Here is a 15,989-nt window from a genome sequence, read left to right as displayed (position 1 = left end):
CAGGGAGGAGAGATGGAAGCTTTGCCAGAGATGTGACTGTCCCTGCATCCAAGTCTGACTGCCAGAAGCTCCTGTGCTGGCTTGTCACCTGGGTCCTCCTCTGTTCAAACGGGCTCCTACCAATTCCATACAGAACTGATGCTATTTTAACACAGAGCTGATGTCCCAAGCAGGCTGAGTGCTGCTGGTAGCCTGGAGCAGTGTCCCTGCCAGCTGCACACCAGGCACACGGGCACACATGGAGAGGGAGGGTGGAATTTGGCAGAATGGCTGCAAAAACAGCCCAAACTTGCAAAGAGAGGAGTAGTGATAGCTGCTGTTGGCAGCATGAGTCCCTGGTGAGATGACAGCTGCAATTGCCTTGGCTGCATGCTGGGTTTGACAAGGGGTCAAGGGAAGGAACACGGCAAAATAAAGCAACTTAATTTACCGCAGAAGGGATTTGGGCAGACTTCTGAACCTGCTGGAAGCAGATGTAATATTATTTTTAATCTGCTTGAAGTGCATTGCTATTCCTAACAGGGTTTTAGAATAACAAATGCTTTGTGAGTGCTACTCTGGGTGGTGCAGCTGAATTTGTATAGAACACCTGCTGCCTGGCATGTACAGAACCACTGCACACATGTTTACTGCCAGGTATTCTTGTCACGCACCTCAAATTAAAATTTGCTTCATGTGGTGCCTCACAGGCTGATCTTCACCTCCTTTGATCTTTGAAACAACAAAGAGTAACATGATTTCCTCTCTTTCATTCTTTTTATAAAATCCTTTCTACTTTACTGGTTGGGAAGATTGGATGTGCCTCTTTGACACGTGAGAGCCCTGGGTACAACCCCCAGCTGTGCATGTGTGTATGACCACTAGCGTGGCCTCCAGAAGAGCATTTGGAGCTAAGTGTAAAGAGACTTAAATCAGAGGATCAGCTTTTCTAGCTCGTGCTGCAGTTAAAGCTGAGTTTCAGGAGGACAGTAGCCTGTTCTGTCTAAAGTGTCCTGCACCTTTTCCTTCCACAGGTGGGATTTTGAAGAAAAGCGCGAAGCTGTTTTTCCGCCGGCAGCATCACCAGAAGGACCCGGGAATGAGCCAGTCCCACAATGACCTGGTGTTCCTGCAGCAGCCTCTGTCAGAGGAGAGCCGCAAGAAGGGGGGGACACTCTCACGAATTCTGAGCAAGAAGCTCCTTTCCAGGAACAAGAGCAAGAGCAAACTGAACGGTGCCTCGGGAGAGCCGTACCTATAAACCCAAACCCCCTCCGATGGGATCCCTGCTCACCAGCTGAGCACTTGTTTACAGAGCAGTACTAGAGAATACAAATATGGCTGATGACTTGCATAAAAGGATGTTCACTATTAACAGTGGGTTTTTTTTGGTTTATTTTTCCAAAACGCTTCTTCTTTCTGATGATGAAGTCGCTCCTCTGAATACGAGCAGTGCCGAATGTGTCCTGACAGCTTTTGGAGGAGCATGTGGTTTCTTGTTGAAGAGGAGGGAGGATGGGGAATGGTGCAGGTGGTGACCAAGAAGGCACCTGATGTCCTGGGGTGCACTGGGAAGTGAATTTCCAGCAGGTAATGCCCCTGTGCCCAGCCCTGGAGGCACCTCTGGGCTGCTGTGTCCAGCCCTGGCTCCTCAGCACAGCAGGGACAGGAGCTCCTGGAGCTGAGGAAGGGCCTGGAGCATCTCCGTGCCCAGGAAAGGCTGAGGGAGCTGGGGCTGCTCAGCCTGGAGAGGAGCCCCAGCTGAGAGGGGCCTCAGCCCTGGCTGTCCCTGGGTGTCCCTGGCTGTCCCTGTCCATCCCTGGCTGTCCCTGTCCGTCCCTGGCTGTCCCTGTCCATCCCTGTCCATCCCTGTCCATCCCTGTCCATCCCTGGCTGTCCCTGTCCATCCCTGTCCATCCCTGGCTGTCCCTGGGTGCAGGAGGGGCAGAGCAGGCCCAGGCTCTGCTCCAGGCCCAGCAATGGCACCAGAGCCACGGGCAGGGGCTGAGCCCAGCAATTCCCCCTGCACAGGAGGCACAACTTGTGCCCTGGGCAGTGCCCAGCCCTGAGCAGAGAGCAGAGAGGGGCTGGAGTCTCCTCCTGGGGATATTGCAGAGCCCTCTGGACACAGCCCTGTGCCCGCTGCTCTGGGATGGCCCTGCTGGAGCAGGGAGCTGGCACCAGGGACACACTGTGGCTTCCAGGTTGACCCATCCTGCAGGAAGGACCACAACATGACCACCTGGTTGACATCAATAGGAAACTCAGAACTGAAACATCACACCCAGTTCATGCCACTGAACCTCTACAGAGAGAGAAGACCCCACTGCGCTCCCTCACTGCAGCCTGCAACATTAGCAACTGATTTTTCTAGTCAGACTGAAAGGAGGGGGGAAAAAGAGGCCCAGATCCAGTTTGTGTTGTAGTTTGGAAGCGGGTGAGTGTTCAGAAGCAGAAGGAAAATGCTGACTCAGATATCCTACTGTAACAACTGTAGCCTGCTTTAATCACTGCTCAGCCCCTGTAGGTGGAGAGATGCCTTTGCCATTAGCCATAAATCAATAAATTATGCAAATACCAATACTAGCATATTGTTTCATGTTCTGCTTAAAAGGAGTTATGCTTAAAAAAATAGAATTTGGTTTTTTATTTTAAAAATCTACTTGAAGCTACTTGCAAACACCATATTTGCAAAATCTAACACGTAGCTTTTCTTCCCTGTGTGAGAAGCTGTATTGCTGATGCAAAAACTCATCTTAGGGGCTCTAATTCCTTCTCTCAAGTGCTTGTTAGACAAATACATAAACCATCATATCAAATGAAAAGCTAGAGCAGTAAATGGTGAATAGAGCATAGTCAACCCTACAGTGCTTTTCATTGGAAAGCTTGTCTCACTTGCCAAACACTTACTGAGATCTTAAAATACACAGTTGTGAAGAAAGCTTTTGAAAAAATATTAATTCCCCTAGTTCAGGTTCTAGATCTACCAGTGTTGTCATGTGCTGAGTGGTTGGTTGGTCAGATGAATTTTTTTAACCTTCTTTCCTTGCTAAATATTTCAGCTGCCTCCTTTAGTCTAAAATGAAAAACTGATGGGAGTAAAGGCACAGTTCTCATTTTGGCTATGAAGAAGAGTAAAATGTCAGTATTTCACAGGTACCATTTTTCATGCTTTACCTGTACTTTTCCATCATCTACATTCCTGCTGAGGACAAAGGACTAAGCCTGTTCTCTTCAGCCAAGAAAAACATCCATTCATTCCAACTAAATTACTGAAGTGAATGGATGATAGACCTTGTGCCTACTTTGCCAACAGTGATTTTTCCCCTGGCCCCTTTCCTCCCTTTAAGCTATCCAACACTTTGGCAGATATTTGTGCTTTCAACTTAATGCATTCATCAAAAATAGAAAGTTAATGAAGACTAGAAACACATTTCAAATTTCAAATTTTGACAGACTCAAGGTTCTCTGGTAATATCAAAGTAGAGAGGTTTGGTTTCTTTTTTACCAAGAAAATATTAGAACTGAACTGTCAATATATTTTAACTATTTATAAATACTGTTTATGTGTAACCTCCTAAGATCACTGTGGTAGTACAGTAGACCAGACTATCAAATAGTTGTACGTTTAAGCATGCTGCTTGTTATGAAAACACTTGAAGGCATTTTAATGTTCTGTATTTTGAAAATTGGGTACAAATGAATCTTCTGGAGCTGTATTGTGCTTGGAAATCCCAGTTCAGTAATACAGGTTTGTCCAGCCTGAATGTACCTGAACAGTTTTGTTTATTTCTAATTGAAAACAAAGTAGAAATTTTGTTTCTTCATTTGTTCTACAGTGGTTGATGATGTGAGCCCATGATTAAAACCCCTGATGCCAAGTTCCCTCAAGAGACACTTTTTCTCTTGATTTTACCAGGAAATCCCTGTGTTATGGGGCAGGGTGGGGGCCAAGTCCCTGCCATTTTTAAATGCTCAGTCTTTGTTGCTGAAGGATAAAACTGCAAATTCAAGAAATCTGAATGAAATTGAGCTCCATGGGTAGCACATCCATACACAAAAAACAAAGAGCTGTGGAATTGGGAATGTAGAGGCAGCACATAACATTATTTGAAATCTTTATAAATTACTGAGCTGGGATTTTAATTTACAGAAGCTTTAGCATGTACTATAGAACAGGGTGAAACAACACTGAGTAACTTGCAGGATACAGCACTAGGATTTGCTTGTAACTTACCTCAGAGAATGGATACACATGAAAAAAGTGGTTCATCTTAAGGTCTTGATGATCACTTGAATGCTTGTCTTGATGGTGGGAATGAAGAACATTCTTCACTGCAAACTGTGTGAAGGTTTGGGCTCACGTGTTGAGAAGGAATTCTTCAGATGAGGAGAGCAAGGCGTTTGGTGTAAAAAGGGAATTTGTTTTTTTATTTGCCTTCACTCCTCAGGAAAATAAACATTGTTTGGTTTGATGTTGGATCTCTGTATCTGGCGGCTGTGTTCCTCACCTCTTCTTACTCTGCAAATAATTTATGTCCTGCTGTAAGAACAAGCTAAGGCACTAAACAGAAATTGTGCTGTTCAGTTGTGACAACCCCCAAGACCCACAGTAATGAATCCCATCCCCTCCTTAGGTTGTCATTTAAGATCTGAGGATGTACATTTTTTGTGTATTTGGGTCGGTATGATCCTCACAACTTGCAGGATCCACACTGCAGTTTTGGGTCAGAAAGACTGGATTTGTTTACTGGCACAAATAACATCATACTGCAGTTTTTGTGAAGGATGCCAGAGGGAATCACCTTCTGTGTTTTGTAATTTGATCCACTGTTCAAATGTCTAGTTATTAAAATTATAAAGAATTGAGTAACAACCCACTAGAACAGTAGATAAAATTTTTACATGGTATTATTACACTGAAAACTTCTTGTTTACTGCCTTGCAATTTAATGGCATCAGGACAGTATATTGGTAACAACCTGTGAAATATTCATTCCTTCTGTCCCTTTTCTCACACATTTGTGTTTCTGGGTGTTCTGTACAGCAAAGAAAGCATGGTATTTATTTCATGAGGACTAAGAGATGAAGGCTTGTTTTATTTTCTAAAGATTTTTTCTGCCCATACCTGCAACTGCTTAATTTGTGTTTGTAGTTTGTTTTGCTTTATGGTATTTAAACTTTAAATTTGCCTCAAAGGAGACAAGCCCTATCCTCACCAAGATTTGTCTTAGCTTTAGTGTGAATTTTGACTGAGTAAATAGTACAAGAATTACACTGCTCTTTGTAGATGAAAGCAATAAAACTACCTAATACCTCTAATGGGAATACAAGCTAAGTAACTTTCTTAAAGTGATTGAGATCCCTTTCAAAGTCACTCTAAAGAGGAGGGGAAGACTTTATCCCTAGGTCATTGGTATTTCATATCCTACTTGCCCCAGGTAGAATATTAGAGTCATTTCACTCCTAACCATATATGAAACTTGGGAATCCAAGGCAGAAGGAATGCCAGGGTGGAAAAAAGTTCATTTTGAAAGTGAAATACCTTTGCCAGACTTCTTTGACTTACTGGACAGCTCATACACTGTGCAGGCTTAAATACTGGGTTTTATTCTTATGCTTTCTGACAGATTTTCTTTTTCCCTGCTCTTTCTTTGGGAGACAGGTTGGGGCTCCAGGCCATACAGACCTTGTATGGTCTTGCTCTTGAGAGGACTGGATTTACAATGCTGCTTTTTTGATGAAATTGGCTGGCAATTACACCAGTTTTAGGGATCAATGGAATTTTACAGAATTTTACATCCTGGTACTGCATCTCCTTGCTGGTTCTAGGTGTTTTTCAAGTGAAAACTTTTCTGCTATTTCTTGCAGAGTTCTGGTGTTCCTATGATGTGCAAAACATCATAGGGAAAAAAACAAAGTTGAAAGCATTAAATGCTACCAAATGTGGATGGGGAAGCAAAATAAGAATCTTGCTCTTGTTTTAACACCTTTTTTAGGTCTGGGAGCTCTGGGTGTTACACAGAGCATGGTGAGAGCTGCCTGGATTTTTCAGTTGAGTTTATTGCAGGCTTTGGTTTGGAGAGCTGAGGTTTGAGACAAGTGCTTATAGAATTAACTGTGCCATAGCTCCAGGCTAAGACATTCCTGTTGTGAGTGGGAACAGCTGACCTCATGCTCTGACCTCCACAGGACTTAAGTGGATTTATTCATGTGTTTAAAGTCAGCATATGCTTCTGCACATTGCTAAGCCTCAGCCTTGGTGACAAACAACTCCAGATTAATTATATAACAAGGGTGATTACTTTAAGTTAAGGGTGAATAATACCACTTCACTCAGGATATCCAAACTGCTACTATGCAAGGTGCTGGCATGGTGTGAAAATAGCTGGGAAGGATGATCTGAGGTCTTTCCAGTACTATAACTCTGTATTTCCCAATGATGTATTATGCTCTGTATTATTCCAAGTGGGGTAAAACTTTTTTCTTTTTTTTTTTTTTTTTTTTTTCCTAGCATCAACTGTCATAGTCACTTCTTCTGTGGTGTGTTTTTCTTCCTGTGCACACATAAACTCAAGTTGGTGCAATTATGGTATCTATGATGTACAGATTTATTATATCACTACAAAAACCTAAGAGGATTTTTTTAAAGAAGTAACTCCTGCTGTACATACAATAAAAGCCAATTGTCTCTGTGTGGTGTGCTGTCCTACATACCCGGGTGTAACAGATGGTTTTCTACTCTCCTTCACTAATTTGACCTGTTGCTTAACACAGACCATTTACGTGTTTGTTCAGGGGCAGAGTTCTTTCCTGATAACCCCAGCCTATCAGGCAGCCCCTTGTTGCTTGAGAAATCACCTGAAACACAGATTGGGTAGGAAATCTAGTGCCAGAAGGAATTGTGGGGCTCACTGTGGTTACTCAGTATTTTTTTTCTCTCAGTTATGTCATAATATCCTGAATTAGGGGGCAAAGGGAGAAGAATGTTAGGGCCTGGATCCTATAGGGAAGACACCAGTACTAGAAGGAACACAGCCTGGGAATTAGGTTCTGTTGTGATTTTATTGAAAGGGTTATGTTATAAATCAGTTCTGCCACAAAGCCCTACCAGACTGAGGGGAAAAAACCCCAACACTAAAACCACCACAACAAAACACCCAACAAAATAAATAAAAGGCATTCATGTGAAAATAGCCACAATAATGTTTCTATTTTCCTGCCAAAACTGAGGGCTGTACCCTCTTTTACAAGGAAATGTTACATTCCCTTACTGGGAGTTATTGCCCATATTTACATGCCTGTTCACTTAATATTATTTAAGTGCTTAGCTCAAATTTCCTGATAGTCTCTTATTAACAAACCTTTATCCTTTTCCTCCCTGCTCCAATCTGTGGTGAGTTTTTTTACCTTGTATGATGCCAGTCCTGTGCATTAGCAAAAGTGACAAGACCTGTCAGAGGGAGAGCAGGAATGGATGTAGCTCCAAGTGTGGCACCAAACTCTTCCCTCCAGTTCATCATTCTTAAACAATAAATATAAAGGATCTTCAATTTTTCACCTCTCTACCCAGGTGAGCCTGGCATAAGGTGCAATTTCACAGGCTGAGGTTAATGCTGAAAAAAATCATTTTGGAGCTGCAGGATCCAGATTCACATGCATTGTAAATGTACAGATAACTATACTGAATTAATTTATACTTATTTTGAAAAAGTGAATGCACTGCAAGTAGGATAAACAACTCTGGTGTGCTGGATGCTGGTGAAAACCAGGCAGAAATCCATGTGAGAGTGCACATGTGAGATATAAAGGGAAAATAACTAAAAGCAGACTGTACAAAAACTACCAGTCAGCTTCAGTCCTTGAAAAAGCAAATGATTTGTACATGCAGTTAGATGCTTAAAAAAACTCCAGCTACTACTCCTGTAGTAATTTAAAACTGGTGAGTCATTTTGAAAGAAGAAATGGTTCTGTTAATCCTGAAATTAACACTGTTTTGCCAAGTACAATATTTTGAAAATTCAAATGCTGCCTTGTTTCAGTATCCCCAAGCACCTGACGAGTCACAGGATGGCCGTGGTGCCCTGGGGGGCATCGTGATGAGCATTTTTGGCAGGTCAGGGAGAGGATCCTGTGCCTATGCCCAGCCCTGGAGGCACCTCTGGGGTGCTGTGTCCAGCCTTGGATCCTCTGCACAGCAGGGACAGGAGCAGGGCCAGCAGAGGGTGACAAAATAAGGGCCTGGAGCATCTCTGCTATGAGGAAAGGCTGAGGGAGCTGGGGCTGTTCCGTCTAAAGAAGAGACACCTGAGAGGGGACCTCATTAATATAAATTTATTTATAAATTAGCTATAAATAGCTAAAGGGGGAATGCCCTGAGGATGGCTCCAGGCTCTGCCACGGGGTGAGAGGAACAGGCAGAAACTGATGCACAGGAGTTCCACCTGAACATGAGGCAGAACTTCCCTGTGCAGTGACCAAGCCCTGAACAGATTGTCCAGAGAGGCTGTGGTGTCTCCCTTGCTGGAGTTACCCCAGAACCATCTGGACACAACCCTGTGCCGTGTGTGCTCTGGGATGGCCTTGCTGGAGCAGGGAGATGTGACCTGGTGACACACTGTGGTCCCTTCCAGCCTGACCCATGCTCAGAATGCTCTCTATGCGTCTCTTTTGAAACTGGTACTTGGCTTTGTGGGATGGGTGGCAACTGAGAAAGGCCCTGGCTGTGTCCAGCTGTTAAAGATGTAGCCAGATGTGAGAGGAGCACATTCCCTGGGGAAAACAGAGCTGGTGCCAGCTTCCCACCACCTTTTGATGTCCAGGGGTGTTCTGCCTGTGAAGGCTGACCTGTCACACCGTGGTGGCAGGGAACACTGCATAAGGCTTTGGGGGGACTCCACTGCGGGCAACACTTCTCAGCAGAGGAAAATATTGGGGCATCTTGCTTGAATACAAAAAGCCTGTGTGCTTCTTACCCTGGTCACTACCTGCAGTGGTGGAATAACCTGAAGATTTAACCCCCTCTAAATTATTTGTGCTGGCTGGCACAGCAGGGCTGGGTGCTGACAGATCCTGGTAATGCCAGAATGTGAGATTTAGGAACCATAGAATCATTTAGGTTGGAAATGACCTCCAAGGTGATTGAATCCAACCCTTGCCCAATCCCCACCTTGTCACCCAGCCCAGAGCACTGAGTGCCACGTCCAGGCATTGGACACCTCCGGGGATGGACATTCCAACACCTCCCTGGGCAGCCCCTGCCGATGTCTAATCACCTTTATGTGAAGAAATTCCTCCTAGTGTCCAACCTGAACCTCTCCTGGTGCAACTTGAGACAATGTCCTCTCATCCTGGAGCTCTGAGCCTCAGTTTGGCTTGGATAAGGAGGCTCAGGTGCTTGTGTACATGGCCAGGGCTTGGGCCAACAGATCACTGAGTGCCTGATGTGGCTTTTGTCCAGAGAAAGGCAACACAGCTGGGGAAGGATCTGGAGCAGAAGACCTCTGAGGAGCGCCTGAGGGAGCTGGGGGTGTTCAGCCTGCAGCAAAGGAAGCTCGGGGGCGATCTTCCTGCTCCCTACAACTCCCAGACAGGAGGGCACAGCCGGGTGGGGATCGGGCTCTGCTCCCAGGGAACCAGGGACAGAGCGAGGGGAAATGACCTAAGCCGCGCCAGGGTGGGGGCCAGGTCGGACATTAGGAAGAATTTCTTCAGTGATGTGATTAAACATTGGAACGGGCTGCTCAGGGACGTGGTGGAGTCCACACCTGGAGCCTGGGTGTGTTTCAGGAAACACTGGACGTGGCACGCACTCAGTGCCGCGGTCTGATGGACAAGGTGCTGCTGGCTCACAGCTTGGACTGGATGATCCTGGAGGTCTTTTCCAACTTAACCCACCCTGTGACTGTTTCTGCCAACCCTTGCGCCAGCTCGCTCCGGGCCGCCTCCCCCGCGGCCGGCACTGCCCGGGAGCAGACGGGAAACCCGGCGGGAGCCACGCGGGTGCTCGGCCACCTTCAGCGCGGCCACCGCCCGCCTCCAGCCCGGCCCGGGGCCTCCGGGGGCTCAGGCGTGGGGCCCGCCCGTGAGGGGAGCCGGGTGGCGGCACCCCGGGCGGCGGGGCTGTGAGGCGGGGACGCGGCGGGGGTCAGGGCCGGGGCCGGCCCCGCCGCACTACACTTCCCGCCCTGCTCCGCGCCCGCCCGCGCCGGCTTCCGCTGGCGCGTGGTTTCCGGAGCGGATCGGAACCCGGAGCGCGGATCCGATCCGGGTCTGGCCATTCCCAGGGCAGGTAACGCCGGCTCCCCGCGCTCCTCCCGCCGCACCTCGCGCCCTCCCCGCCACCCCCTCCCGGGACCCCCCGCGCCCGCCCCGCCGCGGCTCCCTCCGCCGCTCCCCGGGACGCGCGGCGGGGCCGGGGCGGGCGCGGCGGCCGCTCCGAGCGCTCCCGGGGCGGCGGCTGCGGCCCCGCCGCCTCCTCCTCCTCCTCCTCCGCCGCCGCCGCCTCCTCCAGGCCGCCTGTTCTTTGTTACAGCGCCCGGGAGGGCGGTAGCGAAGGGGGCGAGGCTGGTCCGAGGCAAAACCCGGCGGAGCCGCTCCCGGATCCCGGGCCCCGACGGGCTCCGGGCGGCGGCGGCGCGGTCCCTGAGGGGCGGGCGCGGGGCGATCCCCGCGGGCTCGGCCGGGCAGGGCTCGGCCGGGCAGGGCTCGGAGCCGTCGTGGCCACGGGGATGCGGGGCCGGGAGCGGGGAGCGCCTGGGCTTGGCCGCAGGGGGTTGGGGATGGAGGGGGGTGGGAGCTCCCAGGTGCGAGGGCGTGATGGAGAAGGGAGGAGGAGGAGGAGGGAGGTGTGGGGATGCCGCCCTGCCCCGGCGTGTGCCCTGGGAGAGCGTGCGGTGGGCGCCCGAGGAGACAAAAGGAGGAGAGCCGCGGTCTGCGGGGCTTCGCACACGTGAAATTTTCTGCAGTACTCTCGTTTTCTGCTCAGGGCCATTAAACTTTGCGTGTAGTTTATTCAGGCGGTCGCGGGAAGTGCTGGGAAGGGCAGGTGGCACAGACCCCGCCAGCTGCTGGGTTACCCCATGCCCCCCTGACTGGCCTAGAAATCGTCTCCCTCCTCAAAAATAATTGATAGAATAGCCTTCTTTTTTAAAGAAATATGAGGCCTCACCGTAGTTTGTTCTGCAATTCTTTTGAGTGGTAGCATGAACAAGTTCTACTACATCATGAGGAAAACTGGGTTTTTAGCGTATCCTTCCACATACATATGTGCAGCACCCATCTGCTTGTGTTCTCAAGTTATTCACACTCATAGAAACCCATTCTCAGATTGAAGAAAGGGTAACTTTAATTCTGCCTTGTTGATCATTAAGTTCGAGTGCAGATTTCCAGGCATTCTTTTAATTTTTCTGACCTACTTTTTAAAAAACCCATTAGCAAGATCAAAATGGCTCAGCTTAGCACTTGAGCCTGATTTTTTTCATCAGAAGTTTATAAGGGGAAAATGTGATTTTACATCTGTTCTTAAATTTTTACAGCTCACGTGGTTCCCTGACAGTATCTTTGCACATCATGGGCTGCAGGCAGGTACCTGTGATGCTGCAGCTCCTCAGTGTCATCATTTGGGTTCCCTCAAGTTCCAGATATGCTCAGAGGCCTGTGTTGTAGCTGGAATTTTTGTGTGGCTCTACACTTGGGCAAAAAAATCACCCATCTAATTATACAAGCCAAAAAATGATTTATGCTCTTTTACTGCCATCAGAATTAGGCTTTGTACCTGGTCTAATTTCCTCTGTGTGGCTTTTCTTCTGATTATTGACCGCTAATGATTACTCACTGTTTTATGGAAAAAAATACCTGGAAGCTTTGATTATCCCTGCAAGACAAGAACAGAATTAGGAGCAGTGGGATGAGTTGACTATATGAAGTATTTTTCTGTTACAAATGTTTGAAAAGGAAAAAAAAAAATTCAGACGTGGCCCATAGCAACGGCAGATGAGGGCAAAAACAATTCTGAAGCCTGTCTTCAGTGCCATCATGTGAGTGGCACATCGTGACTCTGTTTACCAGCTGGAGCGGGTGGCATGGTGTCGTTTATTTCACAAACTCCTGGGATGTGCAGCTGAGATCAGGGAGGAGGAGTTTTTAAAGTGCATGGGTGAGGAGGGTGTAAATCAGAATTGTAAAGCAGGTGCCGGTTGTTTGTTTGGGAGCGAGGGGTGCCGATGGAGCAGGAGTGCTGTGATGTGCAGAACACGGAAAGTCCTTGCTGCAGAGACGGGAACTGCGCTAATGCAGATCGCTGAGGCTGCTGTGAGAGGCACCTGTGAGGGCTCTTCACGCTTCCTCCCCATCACCTTGAGGAACGCTGATGATTTCTCCGCCCCTTTGTTGCTATTCTCATCTGACACGGAGCTGCTGCTCCTGTAATGTCACTTGTCCCCAGTCTGCTGTTTGCCAAGGATGCGACACAGCAGCGTCCTGGAGGGTGAATGCCTTTGGTGGTGTGGTTGCACTGCGCCCCTGAACCATTGACCAAGGCCGTTATTTGTTAATTCAGCAGTATTTAGGATTAAAGTCTTGTCAGGACACAAACTATCTAAAAATAGCTGGGCATACCCCTCTCGAAATAGTGCAAAGCATCCCAAAAAAGTGTTGGTTAAAAGGCAAACCAAACCATTTTTGCCACCAACTTAGGCCACTTGTTTTGCAGTGTTGTGCCTGGACTCCCCTAAATACCTGTTGCTTTTGAGGAAATTTCCTGAATTGCTGTTTGTGCTCAGCATTGGACTTTCATATAAATTTTTTTTTGTTCTGAGAAAAAAAAGACAAAAAAACCCAAAAAAAGAGCTTTTTTGTTCTGTTATTTGAGCTTAGTCTCCAAAAGCTGCAGCCAAGAAAGGCTCAGCTTGTGCCACGGATGGGGAATGTTTGTCCCTTGGCGCAATATTAGGGAGGGATCCTGCTGCTGACAGGTGGAGTTGGGAAGGGCAGTGTTTGAAGAGTCCTGATCCTGAGTAGTGGCTGTGCTCCCACATTTCTGGCTTGGCTTTTGTTGCTGTAGTAGCAAATGCTTTATCTATTTTCAAACAGGGCTCTACGAGTTTAGTGTGTCATGTTTCCTCTCCCTCTCACAGATTCAGGCTCTTAGTCCTTCCTGTCCTCTGCTTGGCCAATACACTTGCTGTTTTGCAGCCTCACCTCTCTCAGACTTGGGTCATGATCTTTGGGTTGCTTTGCTTCTCTTCTGGGGCATTGGGAAAATTGCTTATTTGAGGAGGAGACCCTTTTTTGGATAGAAAAGGGAAAAACCTAGAAAAACCTAGAAAAACTTGTACGTCGTGCTTGTGTTGTGGGCTTAGCCATACTTAATCAGACTTTTTGCCAACCATAATTTAATTGTTGAGGGCAAATAGCGTTCATGCAAGTTTTTAATACAGACTGACACTAATGAAGTGAATATAGATTAACCTTATTTAACTGTGAAATCAAATTGGTCAGTTACCATTTCATGGAAGGCCAGTGACAGAGGCAGGATTTTATTTCCCCAGATTTTCTGGTGCTCAGTACCACATTATACCTTTAGCTCTGGAAAAGATACAGTTCAATAAAATGTTGCACTGGGCCTCCTTCCTGCTGTGGTTGCTGCTGACCTGAATTGTCCTCTGGTCCTGCATGTTCTGAGGCTCCACAGGAGCTTTTTAGTAGGGATGGCTGGAACTTTGTCAGTGATGGGGAACAGCAGGAGACAGCATTTCCTCACAGAGAAGTGTCTAAGAACCCACAGACACTGAGGCTTCCTTGGTAGTGATGTCTGCAACACGTGTAATAATACAGCAGTCTCTGAGGCTTTATAGCAACTTTAATTTCTTTAATTTTCCATTGATACTCCTGCAGGGACATTAATGTGTTTGGGTGGACTCTGGGTCAGTCAGCATCATTACTTCACAAAGGGATGTTTGTATGAGACAGAAAGTAAAAGTCAATTCAGAACTAACTTTGTCTTTTGTATTTTGGCAGGTCTAAGAAAATGGCTGAAGATGGCACCGAGGAGATTGTGTTTATCTGTAAGTATTAGGAAAAGGATCTAACTCCCACTGTGTGTGACTTGTCTACTCAGAATGCTTGAAATTAAAGCCTAAACCAGACTTAAGATTTTATTTAGAAAAATTGCTTTATGTAAAGGAGGCTCAAACAGCTAATGGATAGATAGAGAGGAGGCTGTGTAATTTAAGCATACACTTTCTGACACTGTTGGCAAACACACAATGAAACCTCTGAATGTGAGTTAGCAGCACAGCTTTTTCATGGCTGAAGTGAGTGAGATTGAAGGTCTAACACTCATGTAAGCCCTTTGTTTATACAGCCAGCTCTAGCAGCCAGGAGTGTCTGGGGATAACTCTGACCTCTGGCCTGACTTGGGGATCTGCACCTCCACAGCAGGGGCAGGCAGACTCATAATTCTTTCAGAACAAGCCTAGTTTAGGATGCACCAGCTGCCCTGGCAGGTGTCACTTGTGGCATTCACTGTGCTTCTTGCTGTGCCCTGTGTGTAACCCTGAGTGCCAGGCTGGGCTCTGCACCGGGCTCCTGCTTGGTGGTGGTGAGGAGAGGCTGCAGCAGGGCTGTGCCCAGGCTGGGCAGTGTCCCACCCTTGCTGGGGCTTGGCTGGCAGGCTTGGGTCTCACATTAATCCTCTCTTTTGTCTCCAGCCTGGACATGCAGGACCTGGTGTCACTGGAAAAGAGTTAAGGGATGTATGGTCCTGGTGTGAGCAGAGAGGGCCCAGATATTGTGGATCCAGACAGGGTGGAGCAGAATGGAGCACATCCTTGGTTTTTGGATCCACAGTATTTTACCTGTGATAGTTCCACAGCTGCATTTATGGCAGCTATCAGAAAGTTTAATTTTCTCCTTCTACCCGATTCCTTCAAAAATAGTGTTGACAGTTTGCATTTTTACTGAGATGCAGATACCAAGAGTGGTTACCTTATTTTCCCCTTCATAAAAAGATTCTGGTGGAAAAGAATGGGAATGTGATGCCACTCCTAATTAGATAGAAGGTGTAAAGCAACATGATTTTCTCCCTTCCAGTGGGGGTTGTGGTCACTGAATATCTTGAGTTTTTTCTTGTGCTCTCTGCAATTAGTTTTTCCCATGGGATATGGGGACTGCTTATGTTCCAAAAAAGTGAGCTGCTATAAATGACACACTGCACTTCCAATAATAAACATCCTTGAATATATATTTCATAGACAAGAGAATTTTTGATTTTTTTTATTTTTTTTTTATTAAGTGTGTGAATATAGTCTCCCTAGGGTATTTTATGGTTATTCCCATGCTTGTTTTTGTGTTTCTCCTGTGTTTCTCTCTTGAAAGTGTCACAATTGGCAAGTGTAACAGCTTTGGGGATGGCTGCAGTAGGGCATTCCTTGGATATTGAGCTGTGCCACACAATGTCATTGTCATGTTCCCCTGCAAAGGAGTGAGAGGAATGTGTGGCTTGTTCCTGCCTCTAGTTGTGGGCAGTGCTGTCTGCACCTTTCAGAGTCTTATCTTTGCAGAAGTGAGGAGTACCTTGATCCAGTCAAGGGATAAGGAAAATGACAAAGTGCATTTTCCTTTGGACAACAAAACCTGTTGGAGAAGCTGTTACTCAGGCTGTTCCTTCCTGTCCTCTTGCCTATGACAGCCCTTTGTGGATGACAGTCCATTTCTTTTCAGCAGTCAGTTTTACACATTCCTCTGTGGCTCCATCACCCTCTGGTTTGGGAAATCTGCTTTTAGCCCAGATTATTTCAGTAATACTAAAGCCAGCCTGGGCTACAGGCACACCTGGAGCAACAGGGGAATGGTGGAACAGTGAACAGGACAGCTGTAGGCTGAGCTTTGGTGCTGGTGCTCTGTGAGTAGCACTTGGCCATCAATCTTTTCCTCTGGTACAATAACTCTGTGGTGTTGTACAGCAAGCCAGGCTGGGAAATCCCTTCTGCTGAAAAATCATGTGAAGA

General features: G+C 47.0%; 2 protein-coding genes across 19 annotated transcripts in view; both read left to right on the top strand.

Annotated features, from left to right (window-relative positions):
* The window catches only part of C2CD2 (C2 calcium dependent domain containing 2), a 37,070-nt gene extending 30,396 nt beyond the window's left edge, over nucleotides 1-6,674 (top strand). The window contains exon 14 of the mRNA XM_086879561.1: nucleotides 1,014-6,674. Within this exon, the coding sequence (XP_086735687.1) occupies nucleotides 1,014-1,240 (227 nt within the window). The 3' untranslated portion in view covers nucleotides 1,241-6,674. The remainder of the gene's footprint in view (nucleotides 1-1,013) is intronic.
* Nucleotides 6,675-10,096: 3,422 nt separating this feature from the next.
* The window catches only part of PRDM15 (PR/SET domain 15), a 32,653-nt gene continuing 26,760 nt past the window's right edge, over nucleotides 10,097-15,989 (top strand). For 4 of the 18 annotated variants that reach the window (XM_086879538.1, XM_086879536.1, XM_086879532.1 and 1 more), the window contains exons 1-2: nucleotides 10,190-10,270; nucleotides 13,999-14,045. In XM_086879538.1, coding sequence (XP_086735664.1) covers nucleotides 14,009-14,045 — 37 coding nt within the window. In that variant the 5' untranslated portion in view covers nucleotides 10,190-10,270; nucleotides 13,999-14,008. Of the gene's footprint in view, nucleotides 10,271-13,998; nucleotides 14,046-15,989 lie in introns of all 18 variants that reach the window. The other 14 variants (XM_086879544.1, XM_086879543.1, XM_086879541.1 and 11 more) reach the window with 11 other exon arrangements.

The sequence above is a fragment of the Cyanistes caeruleus genome, chromosome 3, assembly GCF_971803275.1.
Source record: "Cyanistes caeruleus chromosome 3, bCyaCae1.hap1.1, whole genome shotgun sequence".
NCBI classification, from domain to species: domain Eukaryota; kingdom Metazoa; phylum Chordata; class Aves; order Passeriformes; family Paridae; genus Cyanistes; species Cyanistes caeruleus.
The sequence above is the reverse complement of the archived record's forward strand: the minus strand, read 5'-3'. Positions and strand labels throughout refer to the sequence as shown.